General features: G+C 44.2%; 1 protein-coding gene across 1 annotated transcript in view; it reads left to right on the top strand.

Annotated features, from left to right (window-relative positions):
* OSBPL2 (oxysterol binding protein like 2) overlaps positions 1 to 18,642 on the top strand; it is an 85,078-nt gene that overhangs the window by 48,743 nt on the left and 17,693 nt on the right. The window contains exons 2-5 of the mRNA XM_075277018.1: positions 294 to 448; positions 4,610 to 4,742; positions 9,418 to 9,493; positions 11,851 to 11,985. Coding sequence (XP_075133119.1) covers positions 412 to 448; positions 4,610 to 4,742; positions 9,418 to 9,493; positions 11,851 to 11,985 — 381 coding nt within the window. The 5' untranslated portion in view covers positions 294 to 411. The remainder of the gene's footprint in view (positions 1 to 293; positions 449 to 4,609; positions 4,743 to 9,417; positions 9,494 to 11,850; positions 11,986 to 18,642) is intronic.

Here is an 18,642-nt window from a genome sequence, read left to right as displayed (position 1 = left end):
ATGTGTTGATGTGTCCAACGCCACTCTCCATAACCCCTGTATCATGTGCCTGCACTGAAGTCTATCCCAGCTTGCAGATGTGGTAGATTTCAGGGATTATTTTAGGTCAGTGAACTAGAGAAACAAACACGATCATAAATCTGTATGCCCATGCAATATGAGAAAAAAATAAATGTACGTGGAGGAATAGGAGCCTCTTAACATATTCTTATTGCTCCCCTTCTACCAGGACAGAAGGGCCATGTATTGGCTACTATGGATATTGAGTACATCTTGTCTTCTCCCTCTTTCAGTTCAAGTGGGTGTGAAGTAGGAGCAGATTTCTTCACCCAGACGTCGCCCCTGGAGGAGAATTGAACCCTGAAGAAGATGCAGTAATCGCTTGAAGACCTTAAGACGTAAAATAGAAGGATGAACAGTGAGGAGGAGTTTTTCGATGCCGTAACTGGTAAATAGAGTACATTCCACAGTTTGCATGTTCTGGTGTCATTGTGAAAAGGTCAGCGGCTGTAAACTGCACATCAAATAGCAGAAAAGTTCCAGCACCCGGCACTCCAGTGGATCAACTGGACAAAGACTGTATATGTGGTTGTGACTGTGTCAGGTGCTGCAGCTCAGCCCTGAGTACTTGAATGGGACTGAGCTGCGACACTCGAAACAGCCGCAAACGCATGTACTGCACTGCTGGTAAATACCTAAAGGGGTTGTCCAACTAATTGTAATTAATGACCTATTCACAGGATATGTCATTAATATGAGTTAGATAGGGTCTCACACCTGGGACCCCCATTGATCAGTTGTTTGAAGGATCCATGTGATGTTATTACAGTTTTGTCCTATTCACTTATATGGAACAAGACTGTAAAGAAATTGCACATCCACAGCCATTTCAACAGCTTATCACTGGTGGTTGCAAGTTTTGGACCTCCCACTGATCTCTTATTTGCAACTTATCCTGAGAAAACATCATCAATAAAAATCAGTTGGATAGCCCGTTAAAGGAGAGTTCACACTACTGTTGCCAATGTCTGTTGCTGTCTTCCGTCATAGGATGACAGTAAAGGACATTAAAATGTTGCAGACAATGATCACAAGACTGATTCTGTGTCCGTTCTCCATTCTTATTGATACCAATTTAATGGGCAATTTATTGTTCGTTACTGTCATCCTATGATGGAAGACAGCAACAGACATTAGCAAAGGTACTGTGAACTCACCCTTAAAGGGGTGCTTTCTAGAACACAGTCTCTCATTTTTCAGGTGACCAGCAGGGGTGCAGATAATTGGACTTCAACCCATCAGATATGAATGGCTTATCCTGATTACACCCCATCCATATAGGAAACCCCCCTTTTAATCACAGTTAGTGTAGAATTCCATCTCTCTGAATATTACGTACTGTCTATCACTAGCCTACTAATGCTTTACACCCTAGTAATATTCTTAACAATTGCAATGAGATGCTTAACATGCAGAGAAGAAACTACATACTGACCAAAATACAGATGCAACTGCAATGTCCATGGCCCAAAATTTCTGCTTTCTGTGTCTGAACCATGCCAGAGGTCATCTTTCACACTTTTCACTGACATTGTAGAAGAATACAGCATATGCAGTATATTTCTATATCATACATAATAATATATGTATCTAAAAGGAGGAATATCCACTATTCAGCTCTCTTTAATCTAGGAGGGACCCATAGTTCATCCTCCACTTCCTTGTACAAGAGGTCTGTGTAATGGCTGCTATTAGAGACACCCAGCATATCCTGTTAATACAGTATTATTGCTCTATTTTGGGCGCTACTGACCATTGTTTTTATGATTGATTACCCTGAATACTATAGCTCCTAACCAAGGAAAGGGTCTCTAGGATTAGGTGAAGCTCCTGGGCCCCAGTGCAACATGGCGCCTCAATTACTATGTGCTATTTATAATGCTAAGCACTGCTATACCCTTTCTGCACTGCCATGTTCATACGCGGAGTAAGGGTTAACCTGTATGTGAAGATCTTGGCTAATATCCCTGTTGTGTATGGTGAGTGGAAGTGTCTCAGAGCACTGGATAAGCACACATCATGTTGTGTTAGGTTACTAAATGTTATGCACGGTCTACTGTCTAATCCAGACAGCTCAGGCTTCTACTAGTGGGGATTGGTAATCCTAGCTTTGTTTGGTTGCTGTACTCTGTCATTCTAAAAGCAACTAAATATCATGGCCGTAATAATCAATAAAAAGCAATCATCTGCAGCAATTGTGATAATCTGAAGATAGAATACAAGCCACTACAGTACTCCATGCACATTCAGATTTTCTAGGCTCCATTGTGAGAAGACATTCATTTGAGTAGATAGTATGGATTCTTAGGACTTTGTGTATCACAAAGCAATTCTGCAGAATACTGCACCAAAGTTCATCTCCCTGCATGTGACTGTCATGTCTAGTTAAATAAATGTGTTCAATCTCCATAGACTGACAATGCTGCAGCATCTTTTATTAAAATACTGCTGTTTGTGTTTTTCCTTCTGGAAGCATATGACTAAATTCACATGTGAGTGCTACTTGTCAGTGAACAGTCTCTCTGAACAGTCTGACACTGTCAGCATTGAATTTGATGGTGTCAGTGAGATGCCGCACCTCAATCCCCATAGATTGGTTGTCAGTTCCAGGAGGAATAAAGGAGGAATGGCATTGATTTTGATGGTGTCAGTGAGATGCCGCACCTCAATCTCCATAGATTGGTTGTCAGTTTATTGCATTTCTAAGAGGACTAAAGGAGGAATGGCATAATGAGGAATTTTAAGCAAAGATGCATGTATTTATTAAATTAAACAATTCCTTTTTTTCCTGCCCTATTAATGCCTCTCTTTTAATCTCCCTTATATATGTAATGGCTGTCTCTGAGTCTTTCTCGTTTGTGTCCATGATTTTTTTTTTTCCCACTTTCATACTTTTTTCGCTTTTTTCTCTTCAGCCTTTGCCTTTCCGTTGAACCTTTTATACCTGTCTCTGTATTTTTTTTTATTTTTTTTTACTTGGTCTGTTTTGCCCCCTTTGCCCACCTCTCCCTCCCCCTAGTTTGTATGTGCTTGTAGCTATTCCTCCGCAGCCAGACAAGCGTACGATGCTGCGGTGGAATCATTGCCAACATTAACATGTACTAGATATTCAGCAGAAGGGACTGCACTTTCAGGTCTTGTCAGCAAATGCAAAATAGCTAATAAATGAATAAATAAATGAGCTGTTTTGCATCCGCTGAAGGTTCTGCCTGCGCCACTCTGCGCCCCCGAATCTTAGTTTTAATTTCCTATATGAAAACAACCAGTGGGCTCTGACATTTCTAGACCTACAGAGCAGGGCCTGGGTCAACAAATGTCTTCACCACCTACGTCAGGCCATAGACAGTGACATATCTGTAGGTGGGTACTTCCTCCGTGCTTAGATATAAGCTTAGTTTATGTGGGCGCTCTGGCAGAAATAGATCAGTGGAAGAGGGCCATAGAGATTAGATTGTGTGATGGGAAGCTAAGACCCCCCACTCCTCTCCCTAACGTTGTCATTTATGTCATCTCATTGGGCAGGGGAACAGAATTGAAACCTCATTATTCAATTGGCTAGTTTGTAGATGTAGCAGAGCTGAAAATGTAATTTTAACTCTTTGGAGTGGTTCACAATGAATCTCCCTGCAAGAAGTTTTACCTGGTGTAATATCCGTGGGTTGCTGTTGTGCCCTGCTCCTGCACAAGAGTGTATGTAGTGCCACCCGGGAGGTAGCAGTCTGTCTTGGGTTAATGTTATGGCAATATTTTCTCTTCTGTCTGCTTTTTGTTAATTAGAGGATAATGAGGAAATCCCTCTGCCATCTGGAGAATGCGACACCAGGAGAAAATTCTCTTTGCCTGTGATTTCTGAGGAGTCTATGCTGATATTACTTGTGTCCTTCTAAATGTATACCCGGGGTGAGCTAGTAACCTGGCACAATGCCCTGTAAGATTTATGGTTTTACATAGGACTGCATGTACTGTATTACCATGCTGTTACATGTATATAAACGGAACAGTTCTCAGGGTGGTTTCAGCTCTGGTGTATATGTAATCCATGCTGAATAGTGCGCCTGACTCCAGGGTGTCTATAGAGATATATAAAGACCAATCTGCAGTTCCAGAGGTCACTATGGGTAATGCAGAGAGATAGACAGCAGGACAAGTCACAAATACTCCCCATAAATGTGTCTATATGGGTTGTCGCCCAGCATCGCTGTGCTCTACTCCTCATCCAGTGTATTGTATTGGTGTCAGTCTTTACAATGTTCTGGGAGTTTTATTCCTGAACCAAGAAGTCCCAGGATGACCAGAACATTGTCAGTATAAGTGTAGTAAAGTAGATGATGTAAAATCGGAGGCTTTTGCGATGAGGTTGCAGTTTTAGAAAGAAGGGGTTTATGTGTGGACTTTAGCCATGACATGTTGTCGTGGAGCACTGCTCGCTATTGCACAATATCCACACAAGGCTTTGTCAAAGTAAAATACACAAAAGCTGGGCTGACCTTCATGCAGAGCAGGGTTCAGTGTCAGCTGTACGTAACATTCGTCCTCTTTCCCCTGACAGGCACAGACTCTGACAATTCATCTGGAGAGTTCACAGACACCAGCCAGCGGATTGCAGACATGACGCTCACCGACCAGAATACAGCGGCCGATGATGAGAGGGGTCCACAGGAGAATGGGGTGAAGAAGCATCGGTAAATCTTTTTAAATTATTTTTTTCTTCTCTTTTTAAAGGTACTCAAACCCTACAACCTCACTCCTCGCTATCCCTTTTAGTTACATGATCTGTTATGGGCTCCCTACTTAGACTAAAGAGGACGAGGGAACAGTTAGTGACTTCCTATGTCATAAGCATAGATTTTATAGATTAAAGCTGCATTAACAGCCAAGTAGCTGTATATGTACTGTGCTTTTGTTTGTACCAGTTTTCAGTTATTTTCATGACACCTCCGGTATCCACATCCATAGCTACTTTTATAATTCTCTTAGTTGTCCTTGGAAACAGAAAGCAGTGTAACTACTCCCCACCGTCACACCAAACATGGGAAAATCACTGCAGATGTGGGAAAGTGAAGAGACATTTTAGTCCGTCTTCCTTTTCAAATTTCTCCCTACTTTCTGGCCCTGTGGATCACCCCCAGACACAATGGGGGCTAATAAGCTTATGCCACAGTCCTGCAGCTGAATCCATGGGGATTTTTTCATTGTTCTGCGTTGTTCTCTGTTCCCCATTGTTTTCATTTCTGGAAGGAGTTTAGATCTGGTTTTGACGCACAATCTGCCTCAAAATCTTTGCCAAATTCCTCAGTGTGAACTTGCCTTCACTATGCCACAGAATACAAACTTTAGCTTTAGGAATACCTGAGATAGCGAGATGAAAACATCACAAGACTCCGGAGCCTTGCATGATGGCAATTTACAAAATTGCTTAACATTTTATGTAGATTTTAGGAGCGTTTTAATGGAGAAAAGTTTTGGTACAGTTTGGGCACACTGTGCTTAATATCCCCCATTGTGTAATAGTAACCCTTTGTATATTACAGTCTATCTATAGCCTATTATCATTAACAGACGCCATGTTGCCATTGTTCTGACATGTCTGTTAATAATATGGTATTCATTTTTCGATTGGATTGGTAATATTGCATAAGGTCACATGACCATATTATAAACTCACTCCCCTATTATAGACTCCCATGTTATAGACTCCGCCAATACAGCTTTGACTTGTTTTCTGGAAGATATGGGTGGGTAATCTGTAGTTTCACATCAATGAGATAAGATAAGATACTATATAAATGAGTCAGTTTATGGTCACCAAGTTCAGGCTAGGGTACCTGGTCAGAAGAACATCTTATCTACTGCCATGGCATTTGTTACTGCAATCTCCCCTATCACTCCTATAGTAGGTGGAAAATCTGCAGGTTCATCTGTTCTTGTGTGGGATTTAGTGATGCCCATAAAGATGTCTAGAACATTATTATGCTCAGCTCAGCACTCCACACATAATGTACACACTGTGGTGTTCCTGTTGTGGGTCCTGAGGAGGTGGTCCTAGGCAGTGAGATTCCTGGACCCTGCACTAGTCTAACAATACATCAGTTTTGTCCTGGGTGTTCCTTTAAGTGTCCTCAGTAGTGCCTTCTTAGGTGTTGGAGATTGGAGGAAAGGTCTCACTTTTCCTGGTGGCTCACTGGTTGGCACTGCCCTCTGCTTTACCACTGGTGTAGTTTTGACTATACCCAGGTCACTCTCTGTTTAGTATCTGATAGGCCACTTGGCTGCCTGATCTGTGTGTGTAGAGACTGCAGAGTATTGGATTGTATCCTCTGCAGGCACTAGTGTGAGTGCATATTCTATACTGTACTATGGTGTGTGTTGGCACTATGTTAATAATAAATATTAAGAATAAATGCAAAAGGGAATACAAATTCCTTAGCCTGGCTTAAGCATGTGGATGTGTAATGTACATAGAACTTAATTATAGGGGGAAGTTACCTTAATACATACAAATAGAAGCAGCTATTACCTGTTTAATCTGAGCACGGGGGACATCATGTATAAACAAAGGATGGCAGGCTGCATGGGGTAAAGGCTTTATGTTAATCTTTTCAGGAGTAATTGCATGCAAGTGCATTAATGTTCCTGGGTTCTGTCATTTCCCAATAAGTCTCAGTAGTGAAAATGGGCTAATCTAGTGTTAGGTAATGTATGCACAGCAGGTATCACTCAGCCCACCTTCCCCTCACAGTACAGAAATCTGTCCTCTAGGCAACCTCTTTTATTAGGTTTAGAGATGAGCAAGTACTATTCGAAACTGTAGTTTCAAATAGCACGCTCCCATAGGAATGAGTGGGAGCGGCCGGCGCGCAGGGGGTTAAGCGGCAGGACGCCGGCCCCCGCTGCGTCCATTCATTCCTATGGGAGCGTGCTATTCGAAACTACGGTTTCAAATAGTACTCGCTCATCTCTAATCAGGTTGTTTCCTTGTCAGCTCATTTCAGATATAGCTGGTTCTCATAAATCAAAGTGTCAACCAATATGGCTATTATTACTTCTTTTCCAGGTTCCCTTTGGAAAATGTGTCATGCTTATGTAGTGATACAGGAGCAAGGAGAATGCTGCCATTTCTTGTGTGGGACTGTGACATGACCGTTTTCATTCCATTTCATGTTTCCAGCCCAAACAATACTCCACTCCAGGTTTTTACATACTTTGTAGCAAACTACCAGGACAGGAAAGTGGTTTTTGCTACTGATATTTAGCCCAGAGGATTATTATGACTGGATACTACTGTGACAGTCACAGCTGTAAGGGGCTTTCACACTTGCACTACTGTCCGCCTGCTACGATTTTGCCGAAATTCCAGGAAAAACAGCATGAGGATGGCATTCATTTTAATGGGTTTTTAAAGCAAACTGCAGATGTCCGTACGCAGCCTCTCCGCCGTGAAGCCGTTTTCTTTCCATGGACGCTGTCTGACATGCAAGACTTTGTTTCCATGTAAAAAAAAAAATGGTTTCACAGCGGAGGGGCTGCATATGGACAACTTTTTCTTTGGTCAGAAAAGTAAAAATGTTCAAGACAATAAGCCATTATTTTCCTATGGTCCCACATATATTCCTGTGTATTATCATGTCCATGAACCTGGGGGCAAAACACAGGTCCTATTCTGGTCTGTTTTGCAACCCGGGCTCACTACATGAAATAAATGGGTCTGTGGAGGGTACAGATGCATTCAACTGCTGCTCATGCCATTTCCCATGGACCCGTGCATGAAGATGTTTATGTGCAAGTAGTCTTATCAACACCAAGTCTCCTCAATATAGAGCTTACTAGATAAGCTAAGAATTTGCAACCATGTAACAGAAGACTGTGACTCAAGATATTTTGTTTTTGAGTGGGAGTGAAATTACCTGTAGCACAAAAACTCCTAGTATGGATCCCGGCCCACACTGCCCGGGACACAAAGCGTTTCATCACTACTGTGTTGATGCGTGGTGTACTTGACAGAGGACTGTCTTACCCATCAAATCTGTAATCTGGTCGCCTCTCTGCCATCCAGACTTGGCAGCATTTCTGTAAATATGTTCCGAAACTGTTACATCCAATTCCCAGATGTATTCCTTCGCCCCTGGATAACATTTAACTGCTCCTTTACTCGCACCTGCCTGGCACTTTGATGCTCTGACTCATATAATGTTATATAGAAGATGAGTGGGGTCTATCCAAATGACCACCATGATTGAGCATTATGATTTATACCATATTGCTCTTTATTATTAGTGGCACATTAAATTGGACAGGAATAAAATAGATCCACTAACCTCATCTGCAAAATAAATCAACATTCATAAATTAGTAAGAAAAATGGCTTGTGATGTCAGCGTTTTAGTGCTTCCTGTCAGCATCGATCTCTGTGATGTCTGCTCCCCTTAGGAGTACTGACATCTATATCTGGGCATAATTCTACCTCGCCATAACTTGTTCTGTGCGTATAGAACATCTTTGGTCAAGTTCCTGCAATCTGGCATGCTTGGGGTCAGCATTGTATTATGAGGTCTTACCTTAGTAAATTTACCCCAGTAACTCAAGAGACAAGAAGCACCCTTACATGAAAATGGGTTTTCTAAATTGGACAGCCCCTTTAACCTAAATATTCCCATTTACTGACAGTTAGCAGAGATCTTAGAAGCCACAAGGGATTAAGATACTCTAAAGGGAAGTCACGATGGATTACAGTATCAGCATAAATCTCTTCCACATGTTAGAGACTTTTTCTTGTGAAAATTGACATGAGATGTGGATATTAAAGCACATCAATGTACTTTGCGGGTATTTCACTGTGGGATTCGCCACTTTCAGTGTAGCAAGGGTGAAATCTTGAGAAGAATTGTGAGATCCTGATGTCTCATCCAGCTTTCCTCAATAAAGTGATTTTGTAGCAACCTGACCGAAGAACCTTTTTAGTGAAGTACCTATAGGCTGGTATACTTGGAATCAGCGTGGTGCCATATTGGTGTCTCCTTCCAATGTAAGAATGTACATCAGGTTCTAATAGTAGGGTGATAATGGGATTGGGAGCTGGATTTCCTACCAGGTATTTCAGTGCTAATAAGTATATCATAATAGCCTTATCCGAATGCTGGGATCTGACTGGCATGCTGGCAGAAGTCACTGTGTAGTCCTAGCTTAATGAGGCCAACTTTGTATATCTTGAATGCAGCATAATGTTGGTAAAGAGAGCATATATAAACCTAGGGGAACACTACAAATGCCTCCATATTGTTACCTAAGGCATATCCTATACGTAGTATGCTTCATATATCATTTCCAATTAACGATTGAATCCTTTGCTGTGTTTCTCAGGACCACCCTGCCTGCCCCAATGTTCTCTAGAAATAATTTCAGCGTGTGGAGCATATTAAAGAAATGCATTGGACTGGTAAGTCTGGAGAAAGTTAATACATGTAAGATGCACAGACTGAAGTTTCATCAGACTTAGTGTGATGAGGGTGACTTGTGACCCTTCTCTGTCTCCAGGGGCAGCTGCACCTCCTATCCAGTACTTATGGATACCTAAAGCTCTTGGGTCTGGGTTGTGACTGCACCCTCTGCAACTTTTGAAGTTCCATATTAGCTTTCTCATTTCACACCCAAGTCATTGAGATTGTAACTTGTACATGTTTGATAAAGGCCAGGATGATGCTGTTAATGTTACAGAGCCCAAATGGGCATTCCTGCTGCTTTTAACAAGATCTGAGATGCAGCGGTATAAGTGATCATTGGGAGTCGTGCTACCTAATTCATACTGTTATGATGTGTCAGTTATTAATATATTCAAGCAATTACTGTATTATCAGATAGAATAAATGTAATATATGGCACCCTAGCGCCTTGATCTCATATATCTGTGAGTAGGGTTTGTTTCTCTGTTCCTCAGAAAGCTGGTTGACTAAAGTGCTTTCAGCTTGGAATGTCATTCAGACTTTGTTTTACTCTATATAGGAGTTCTAATTTCTACAGATGAGCTGCTTTACAATGGAGCTCATGTTGTCTTTCTCATATTTCTGAATGGCAAATCTCCCTATATACATATCAGCTTTTTTACCATCCACCCAGGCAAATTTGCTTTTCAGGAATCTAGAAAAGCTGGGTGCCTTACCTTATGATAATAATCATAGTGGTGATCACTCAGCCTCCCTAGAAACTCGGCCTTCCTAAGTGCCTGATTATGTAACTAATCTTAAAATTGTGCAAAAACAGAGTTTAGGTAAACAGAGAAAACTTAATTTCCCCATGAAAACATTATTGGAGGCTATATTGGTTCTCAGCCAGCTGTCTCAGTGACGAATGCAACTTAAAGGAAACCTATCGGGTGTTTTTTTCCACGATAAACTGGCCCCATTATGTGCAGGATGGAATTCCCTTTCTTTTTGTGCCATCTGTAATATTTCAGTTGCAGAAAAGGGAAGTTATAAATGTTTCAATTAGTAAAAACTCATATACAAATTACTCTTTGGAGCCATTCATACAGTGGAGAATGAGGAAAGATTCTCTGCCTCCCATTTAAAACCCCTTAAAGGCAGAATCAGTGTGGATGGCCCCCAAGTAGTGACAGGCGGAGGAGAGCAGCTCCAGCCTAGTCATCATACCCAGGAGGTGTAACCAGACTAAGGGCTTGTTCACACGGGGCTAGTGACCGTGTATTTTGGGTGGGAAGCCGCATAAGAATAGGACCAAAATGCAACTGTTTTGGCTTCCAACAGTTGCGGCTTCCCACTCTGGAGTAGGCCCAAATGAATGGGCCTAGTCCGGAGGGTGCTGTCACGAGGTGGACGCCGCGGCTTAATCGGCTGCGGAATCCGCCTGAAGAAAGGGCAGCTCGCTTATCTTTTGTGCGAGCAGGAACACACCGCTAGCACAAAAAAAGAACACTAGCGGTCTACATAGACCTCTATTGTGAGGTCTTGCCCTTCTTGCCCCGTGTGAACAAGCCCTAAAGCTGTTCCCTACCCCCCTGACAACTAAGACTAATTTACATGGGACCTTTTTATGCTTCCCAACATTTATAACTTCACTTTGTTGCCACAGCAAGATTACAGAGGAGCACCAATAGAAAGTGGCTGACTTCATCAATGGCGACATTTTATGGTGGAAAAATCACCTGGCAGGTTCCCATTAAAAAGGCCTATTAGATCTCCTGATTTGTCTGTGTTGTATTTTCCATAAAGTTAGAATTACAGAGCAGTTTTTCTTTGAACTCTACATTATACAGTTCCTCTGTTATTCCTCCTGAAAATGTCTGATTAAATTAACAACTGGCTTTTGCCATCCCATTTGTCATTGGGGTGTGCCCCTACAAAGTCTGACACTGTCCAGTCATTGCTGGTATCAGACTGTAGGGAAACACCCGAATGTCAAAGTGAATAGTAACGGTCACTGAGGAGAAACAGCAGAAGACACAATACAGAGTTTGAAACCAAAGATGATCCAGAATTGTTATTTCATGGGAAACATGCAAGTATTTAGTAAAATAAAATTCAGGAGAAAGGACCTGAGCTGCAATACCAGACACAACCTATAAATTAGAGAGGTGCTATTGTTTAATATTCTAATTATAACTTGACAGAAGATGATATAAATACACTGGGGATTTTGCTATGTAAATTCTTACAAATGCAGTCATGATTTTTTTTTGTTCTTTGTGTTCTGATCCTCCTTATGGCAGATAAGGATTTACATTTTCCAGGATCTGCTTTGCCCCAGTTGCCTTTTCTTATCTACTCTCTCTGCCTCCAGGAATTGTCAAAAATCACCATGCCAATCGTCTTCAATGAGCCCCTGAGCTTCCTGCAGAGAATCACAGAATATATGGAGCACACATACCTGATCAACAAAGCCTGCTCATACACTGATCCTCTACTCAGAATGCAGGTCAGTATCCCGCTCGCGACTCACAACGCTTCCTGCATAAATCTACAGCTGGCTCTGTGCCTGCTGTAACCAAGCTGGAAAAGGTTGGGCACTCGGGCTGTGTGCAGACATTTCAATCTCACCGCAGGGTAGCAGTGTAACAGGCAGCACCGATCTTTAAAAACTTTGCCGTCAGACATCATCTGTAAACAGGAATCGATCTGTCCCTGGAAGCCGTAAGAACAGAGATGCATGTGTGCTCTTTTTATAGAAGAGTGGGGGGAGGGGAGACGGACACAGATGAGATCTTATTTGGTATATTTGGTCCATAAAGCAGCATTGAGAATTTTGGTGGCTAAAGATCAGAGTGAAGGTGTCTCAGCAGTCTAGAGAGTGCCATGACCCTTTGATTATTTCCACAGATACACAGATGGGCATGCAAGTGTGGCTGGACCAAATACTGCAGCTCAGTTACCTGTACCCACCCACATTAGAAGAACCTCCTCATTGTGCTTATCGAGGAAGATCCTAATAGATAGTACTGGGGCACTCTTTTATCGTTCTTTCTAGGAATACTCCAGTAAACACAACTGATGGGGGCTAGATTTCTAGGCCGTTGTGATCCAACCACTAGGAACCCCACCAGTCATAAGAACTGGGGTCCCTTGTGGCCTGTATGACTGAAGTGTCAGGTTGCACATGCTCACTGCTGTTCTATTCATTTTTACTGGACTGTCAGTGATGGACTCTCCAACCATTCCATTTGTGGAATCTGTGGAGGTCTTGGTAGTTGGACCACAATCCGATAGTTATCCCTTGCCGTATGGCGGTAACTTTTATTTTCTGGAAGACTCCTCTAATAAAAAAAAAAAAATACTGAATTATTTTAAAATCTTTTTTTTTGTTATTAGATAGTAACACTCAGTGCTGAATAAGTGGCAGTCTGTTGCCTGTGGCTAAAGAGTAGATGGCACTTTCTTGGGGTAAAATGTAATATATTGTAGGTATTGCATGCTGTTCTTTGGGGCCATGGCTTCTCTGGTTGCCAGTGATGTTATGTCTTTTCTATAAAGCTGGTCATAGAGAACTGGGATTACAACATCTGACATCATATAAGCCTTTTATCAGGGCCGGCGTCAGCACACGGCATAGTCGGGCAAGTGCCGGGGCCCACAGAGCCTCTGGGGGCCCCCCGGCACTTGCCCGCCTAGCACATGTCTGCATAGCTCCCAAGAGTCCCGACAGCAGTATGATACCGGGACTGTCCCAGATGGCTTACTGCATGTCCCGCTATGCCACTGATACGTGTCTTCATGAATAAACTTTATGAGATCACCATCCGGCTGTTATCCCCGGGTAAAAGTTTATACTACACTCCTGCAAGGACCTGCTGATTACATCAGACATCACATGACAGGTAGGGGGCGTGTCTATGTTTGTAACACGATCCTTCACATGAAGAAGAGATTTCAGTGGAGGAAAAAGAAGAAACGTCAAGTGCCTGGTGTATTGTGTGAGAGGTGCAGAGATGTGGGGTGCAGGGTGTATGGTGTGAGGGGGCAGAGATGTGGGGTGCAGGGGGTACTATGTGAGAGGTGCAGAGATGTGGGGTGCAGGGGGTACTATGTGAGAGGTGCAGAGATGTGGGGTGCAGGGGGTACTATGTGAGAGGTGCAGAGATGTGGGGTGCAGGGGGTACTATGTGAGAGGTGCAGAGATGTGGGGTGCAGGGTGTACTGTGTGAGGGGGCAGAGATGTGGGGTGCAGGGTGTACTATGTGAGAGGTGCAGAGATGTGGGGTGCAGGGTGTACTGTGTGAGGGGGCAGAGATGTGGGGTGCAGGGTGTACTATGTGAGAGGTGCAGAGATGTGGGGTGCAGGGTGTACTGTGTGAGAGGTGCAGAGATGTGGGGTGCAGGGTGTATGGTGTGAGGGGGCAGAGATATGGGGTGCATGGTGTACTGTGTGAGAGGTGCAGAGATGTGGGGTGCAGGGTGTATGGTGTGAGGGGGCAGAGATGTGGGGTGCAGGGTGTACTATGTGAGAGGTGCAGAGATGTGGGGTGCAGGGTGTACTGTGTGAGAGGTGCAGAGATGTGGGGTGCAGGGTGTACTATGTGAGAGGTGCAGAGATGTGGGGTGCAGGGTGTACTGTGTGAGAGGTGCAAAGATGTGGGGTGCAGGGTGTATGGTGTGAGGGGGCAGAGATATGGGGTGCATGGTGTATTGTGTGAGAGGGGCTGCAAATTGAGGGATGACATGAAACTAGGGACAAATGAAGGGGGAACATTACACTAGAGACTGATAAAGGGGGGACATAAAACTGGGAGCAGACATACAGGGGACATGAAACTGGGGGCAGATGGAGGGGGGACCATTAAACTGGTAGCAGATGAAGGAGTGTTATTGAACTGGTGGCAAATGGAGGGGGTGGGGACATTAACTTGGGTTAGTTTAAGAGGGACATTAAACTGGTGACATAGCGCACCGCACATTTTGTCCCTCTTTCTGTTCCTTGAAAGTTGGGAGGTATGTTGCCTGTCCCAGCACAGAATGCAGGTGCGGACTCATTCATCACTCCGGAGCGTCTTCGCCGGCCGGCTGCGTAGATGACGCCGTGCTCCTGCGTGACGTCACTTGCTTCGTCCGGCCGCAGCAGCACGCAGTGTCCCGACTCCCACCTCCTACAAGAAAGGGTTTTTTGCTCCACAAGGGGGCCCACTGAGTCTCTGTCGCCCAAGGGCCCATAAAAACCTGGAGCCGGCCCTGCCTTTTATACATAATTGTGAATACAATCTGGTGTCTAAAGCTAGTGAGCAGCAAGGGGATATACCGTAGTAAGGTCCTGTGGTGATATCAGTAGCAGTATTCACTGTTCAGAGGGTCTTTTAGTACCATTGGGAATTTAGGAGGCTTGTTTATATTTGGAACTAGCAGTACCCGCGACTTCGTCTGCGGAACCATGACCCCCTGCGCGACCCACCTGTAGCGCCGCGCAGGCTTCTTCCTTTGCGTTGTGTCCACAGCGGCTCCCTTTTCCTCATCTCCCCCCTAGTGCCCGCCAACCCTCTTTTTTCCTACCCACTCCCTCATGTGCTCGCTTCTTTCTCCTACCCCGTGCCCCTTTTCCCCCTAACCCTGTGTCCCCTCCCCCCAACCCTATGCCCCCTTCTCCCGTGTTACCTACCCCGTGCCCCCTTTTTCCCACCACCCCATTCCCCCTTCTCTGTCTTACCTACCCAGTGACCCCTTCCCCCCCCCCCCCCCCCCAGACCCTGTGTCACCGTTCCCCCCACCAACCTGTGCCCACGGCCTTACCAAACCCCGGGCTCCCTGTGCACCGATGTTACAGGGGTGCCTATGAGAGCCCCCTCCCGCGGCAAGCCATGTGCCCCCATTTCATCTGTGGGCACTGTGGCGGCCCTGTCCCCGTCCCCCTTTCAGGGGTCCCCGGGTTTATCTGCCCAGGCCCCCCCATTCACGTGTCCCCCACTGGACCGGCAACCTCCTCTCTCCCAACACCCCATCCCTCTCCCTTCTCAAAGTCCCCTAACTCGCCTGTCGTCACAACCCTTCTCCTGCGGCCGAATGACACTGTAGATAGCCCTGAGCAGACATCGGCGACATCCCCGACGGACATGCAGAGTCCAGAGGCCGCAACGGGACAGCAGGCCAAACCGGCGTTCCAGACCCCCTGTCCTGCCGCGGCAGAGCACTGCGGTCCTGTGGTAAGCCCACATAGGCGGGGCAGCGTACGCACTTCTTGCTGCCCCAGAGTACGGGCACTGGTTCAGGATGCCCTGGAACTCTGAGAGCCGCCATGTTCTTGTGGACGCCGGCCGGCCGATAGCTCCGCCCACATAGAGAAGCGGCACCCATCCAGGTGAGCTGCTGATGGGGCTGGCATGACGTCATCCCAGATCCTACAGCGTCCCAGGTCCTGCAGCGAATTCAAAAGTGAAAAGCACTGGTCACGAGAGTGAATTGCGGTGGTGTACAGGAATTCCATGTAGCCTATCGTTCAATCCGGGACCCAAGGTATGTATGTGCGCAATTTCAGCCAAATCCGTTCACCACTCTAGGTGTCCCCTTTCCAACCCCCCTTGTCCCCCCCTGACTCCTTTGCACCCACCCCCTCAACCCCAGCCTCCTCCCCTGCCTTGGGTTAGGAGCTAGGCCCGAGAGGGCAATAGGTAGTTTGTGGCTTGCTATTCTGAAAAGTGTGTGGGATTGCAGAGCTGGTGGTATGAGTTGTGGTTTTGTGAGGGCCGTGGCAAAAAGGTATGTCTGCGATTGTGACGAAAAGTAGCCTATCGTTCAATCCTGCCTAGGAACTATGTTTGTTGAAAATTTGTGCCAAATCGATGGAGCGTTTTTTGCGTGATTGAGGAACAAACATCTAAACATCCAAACACACAAACATCCAAACACACATACTTAGTAGGATTATGAGGGAGGGGATCCTACTCAACTCAACTGCTATGTCTAAATCACATGTCACAAGATTGATCTTACAGTGTTGGTACACTTTTACCCCTTATTCGAGTTTACTAGTACTCTTACAACTTTCTAACCTATATTCTGGAGGTTATTCCCGGACATTGCCTTCCCTTTCCCTTTTACTTTGTTTTTGCTTGTTTCCCCTTTTCTCCTCACTGCTTTGTTTGCATTTCTGCAGTATAAGTCTGTATCATCAGCATTCTACTGACGCTTCCTGTCATTTCAACATTTTTTTTTCTTTTACTTTGAGTTGATAAAATTAAAGGGAGTGTAGAGTAGACCCTTCCCCAATTATGTTTACACTCCACAGCGATTTTTGTTTTCCTTTCCATAAAAATGTAAATAAAATTTAATTTATACCAAAAGTTCCCATACACATTATTAGATGAATATTGACCAAACCTGTGACCATCTAATATGTATGGGTGTTTCCTAACTTTTCTCAGGCTGCAGTGGGGGGTAAAGATTGGATATGTTGGACATCAACGAGCCCAATTCTTTGTTTTCATAGGAAATTAGTTGCCAGCAAAAATACCTGGCTGCTACATATTCCTTTCTCTCCATTGAGAACACATGCATGCTCAGCCAAACTTACAGTACTTGTGCTTAGGGCACAAGATGAACTGATGTTAATATATTAATATATACTCCCTGTCCTTAGTGTTTCTGACCCCTTATTGAGTACGTCATTACGTGTCCAGGATAATATATGTTCTGTCTGCTGTACAAGAAGTCAGAGAAGATTTTATGCTGATTCAGGGATGTTTAATGGAGAGACTGCACAGAAAGCCTGAATAGCTTCATCCCATATTCTAGTGTAATAACCATAGGCATTTATAATGGGCATAGCCCAGTATAATCTGGAATAATGGCATAACTGGGATCCCAGCAGCTTAATGCAACCTTATATAAGTGAACACACCTAGGCATGTCCAGTTATCACAACAGAGAAAGCAGCTCTGGAATGCACTATATCCAACATGTACATTGGCCCCGTGCCTGGGATCTTGCACTGGAATGTAGAGCTTGTGGGACAGGTGTGGTTTTTACATGACGGAACCCATTCTGGTCCATTACAAGTTAACTATCTCCTGCACACAAAATTATATTGGCCTGATTAATAGGGATTTATCTATATAACGCTTAATCATTGCATAATGACATGTTCTGCAACTCTCTAATGTTCTTTGCCTATCAGTTACTCTCCATTTTCAGTATCTCTGCGGAGTAAGTGGGAGAGTTTTATTCACAACCTTTACAGCCCTAATACTTCTCATAGCTGTATTCAGCCTACACAACAATATGTGAGATAAGATCATCAGCAGCACTTACTCCTCTTATATATAAACCTGGAATCTGGACTCTATAACGTATAGGGACAGATTTATGAGACTGGTGTTGACGGAAATTGGAGGGTTGGCCTCATTTATGGTGCGGGCGCTCTCCTCCTCATGAATGAGGGGTAGCCTCTGCCGAATTGCGCACCTGGAAGTAAATCTACGGCAGATGGCATAGATTTCCTGCATCATTTACGATAGATGTTTGGTGTAAATGATGATAAATTTGGCAGGGCCAATGGCCCAACACACAGCATGTTACTCTTTGGGAAGTGGCAAGGATGGTGTAAAGAAAGAGATTTTAATAAAGTTGCAATTTTTTTTGTGTGTGTGCAAAAAATTTGCATCTTTAATGCCTTGTACACCAGATAACTGAATTAAGAGTACTGAAAAACTGTGACCTATAGAGTGTTGTCTAAATGGGATACGACTGTAGCAAACCCTCAGCTGTGAGAGGCATTAGGACTGAGTCAGCCTTTGTGATTTCATTACCAGCAAGCACATATCTCAAAAATGGAAAAGAATAAAAATATAAACTGTATTAGAAAGTTGCTGAAATTTTTATTATACAGGGTTATGTAGGTAGGACTGAAAAAGCTGTCATTGGGGATACATGCTGCTGGGATGATATGGACAGGACAATACCTGAGGCCCGCTTCACATCAGCCATTCTGTTCCCCTTGCCGCATGAAATATGCAGAGAGAGAAGTCCTGCAAGCAGATTTTTTCTTTCCCCATTTTTCATGCGGAAATCGAACGTAAAGTACATGGATCCCATTATAGTCTATGGGGTCTGCAGGTTTCTTAGGAAATTACTTTTTTTTTGCGGATAGGTTTCCGTT

The sequence above is a fragment of the Leptodactylus fuscus genome, chromosome 6 (assembly GCF_031893055.1).
Source record: "Leptodactylus fuscus isolate aLepFus1 chromosome 6, aLepFus1.hap2, whole genome shotgun sequence".
NCBI classification, from domain to species: Eukaryota; Metazoa; Chordata; class Amphibia; order Anura; family Leptodactylidae; genus Leptodactylus; species Leptodactylus fuscus.
The sequence above is the reverse complement of the archived record's forward strand: the minus strand, read 5'-3'. Positions and strand labels throughout refer to the sequence as shown.